At 71.7% G+C, this 1,755-nt stretch overlaps 2 protein-coding genes across 3 annotated transcripts in view; both read right to left on the bottom strand.

Moving 5' to 3' along the window:
- The window catches only part of GCK (glucokinase (hexokinase 4)), a 251,262-nt gene that overhangs the window by 104,942 nt on the left and 144,565 nt on the right, over positions 1 to 1,755 (bottom strand). The window lies entirely within an intron of this gene.
- MAT2A (methionine adenosyltransferase II, alpha) overlaps positions 1 to 1,755 on the bottom strand; it is a 16,944-nt gene that overhangs the window by 3,922 nt on the left and 11,267 nt on the right. Inside the window, exon 3 of one of the 2 annotated variants that reach the window (XM_010562899.1) lies at positions 9 to 115. In XM_010562899.1, the coding sequence (XP_010561201.1) occupies positions 9 to 99 (91 nt within the window). In that variant the 5' untranslated portion in view covers positions 100 to 115. Of the gene's footprint in view, positions 1 to 8; positions 116 to 1,755 lie in introns of those variants that run through there. The other variant, XM_010562898.1, reaches the window with a different exon arrangement.

The following is a 1,755-nucleotide window of genomic DNA, read 5'->3' on the forward strand; positions in this document are numbered from 1 at the left end:
GCCCGCACCTGGGTGCCCCTCGCCCACGGACTCGGAAGTGAAGAGGAAGGTGCCCTCCTCGATGAACACCTCGTGGAAGCCGTTAAGTTGGCCGTTCATGGCGGCGGCGGAGGAGTGAGCGGCGGCGAGCCGGAGAGCAGCGAGAGAACACAGAACGCTTGAACGGCCGCGGCGGACTAAGTGGGGCGCCCGCCGCCCCGCCTCTATTTATATCCTCTTCGCCCCGCCCTGCCGCCTCACACTGCCAATGGCGAGCGCCGAAAGCGCCGCGGGGGCGGGGCGGCGGAACCACTGCCGGCGGGTGGGGGAAGTGCGTTACGTAACGCCGAGCGCGGCCTTTCGTCCTGCGGCTGCTTCCCGTCCCCCGGCGTCAACCGGGCGTCAACGGGACCGAGAGAGCGGTCAGGCCCTCCGGCCTTCCTTCCAGGGCGCGGCGGAGCGGGTGCGAACCGGCGTCCCCCGCCGCTCTCCCCCCGGCGCGGCCTCATGGAACCTCCCGCGCGGCCCGGCGGCGCTAGGCGCGGGACGGTGGGCGCAGGCGCCTTTTGGCGCCGCGGGACGCGCATGCGCACTGCGTTTTCCGCGGGTAGCGAGGACGGCCCCTCCCCGCCGCCGCCATCTTGCGGACTGAGCCGCCCCGCCATTGTGCGGCCCTTGGGCCTCCGCCGCCCGCCTTCCGTCCCCGCTCCCCGGCACCGGCTCCCCGCGCCCCGCCATTCTCCCCGGGCCGCCTGCCTGTCCCTCGCCCCCATCCGCCCCATCCCGACGCCTCCTGCCCCACCCCAACACCTCCTGCCGCCATCTTGTGACAACAGGCAGCGGCACCGCGACGGCCAAGCCGGCGCAGGCTGGGCTGAGCCCCACCACCCGGTACCGGCTCCCCGGGGCTGCCCAAGGCACTGCAGCCTGGTAGGACGGGGCCGAGGCTGCGGCAGAGTGGTGGACAGCACCCAGGGCCAGCGGCCATCGGGGCCTCTTGGTGCCTGATGCAACCAGCCGTCGGTGTTGCCAGTGCTGGAGCCTTCCCAGCTCCCTCCTCCTCCTTCTCCTCCTGCCGGCCCGTGGCACCTGCCCGGCTGCCGGCCAGGCACAGCTCGGCCCCTCCCCAGGGTCAGGTGCCAGCATGCAAAGCCCCAGGATGCAGCTGCTGGCGCCGGCGTCTCCCTGGCAGCCTGGATGGGCAGCAGCAAGGGGCGGGCTGGGCAAGGACCTGCGTGGCCAGGATGGACGGACACCTGGCACCCACCTGCCCATGGCAAATGGGACACTCCCAGGAGCCACAGCAGCAGGTCAGGCAGACACCCTGGACAGATAGACAGCTGGGACCCTGATACCCAGGACAGACAGACACCCCGCACCCCCAGGTCCAGGACAGACACCTGGCACCCACCTGCCTGTGGGGCAAATGGAACACCCCCAGGACCCACAGAGGCAAGTCAGACTGACACCCTGGACAGACAGACAGCCGGGACCCTGATACCCAGGACAGACGGACAGCCGTGCCTCAGTGCCAGCAGGGGCGGGGCCCGGCCCACGGGAGAGCCCCGGCCATGTGGGGCCAGGGGGGCGGAACCCTGGGGGCACGCCCCGCCCCTCCCACCGCCTACTTGCATAGGGGGCGGGGGCAGCGCAGCTGAGGGTGTATTTACATAGGGGGCGGGGACAAATCTGCATTGGCGCGAGACAGCGCCGTGCTGGGACCCACCGCCCAGCCCCGGCTATCGTCTTCCCCCTACACTAACCCCCCCCTCCCCC

Source organism: Haliaeetus leucocephalus, unplaced genomic scaffold, assembly GCF_000737465.1.
Source record: "Haliaeetus leucocephalus isolate CR32 unplaced genomic scaffold, Haliaeetus_leucocephalus-4.0 Scaffold162, whole genome shotgun sequence".
Lineage (NCBI taxonomy): Eukaryota > Metazoa > Chordata > Aves > Accipitriformes > Accipitridae > Haliaeetus > Haliaeetus leucocephalus.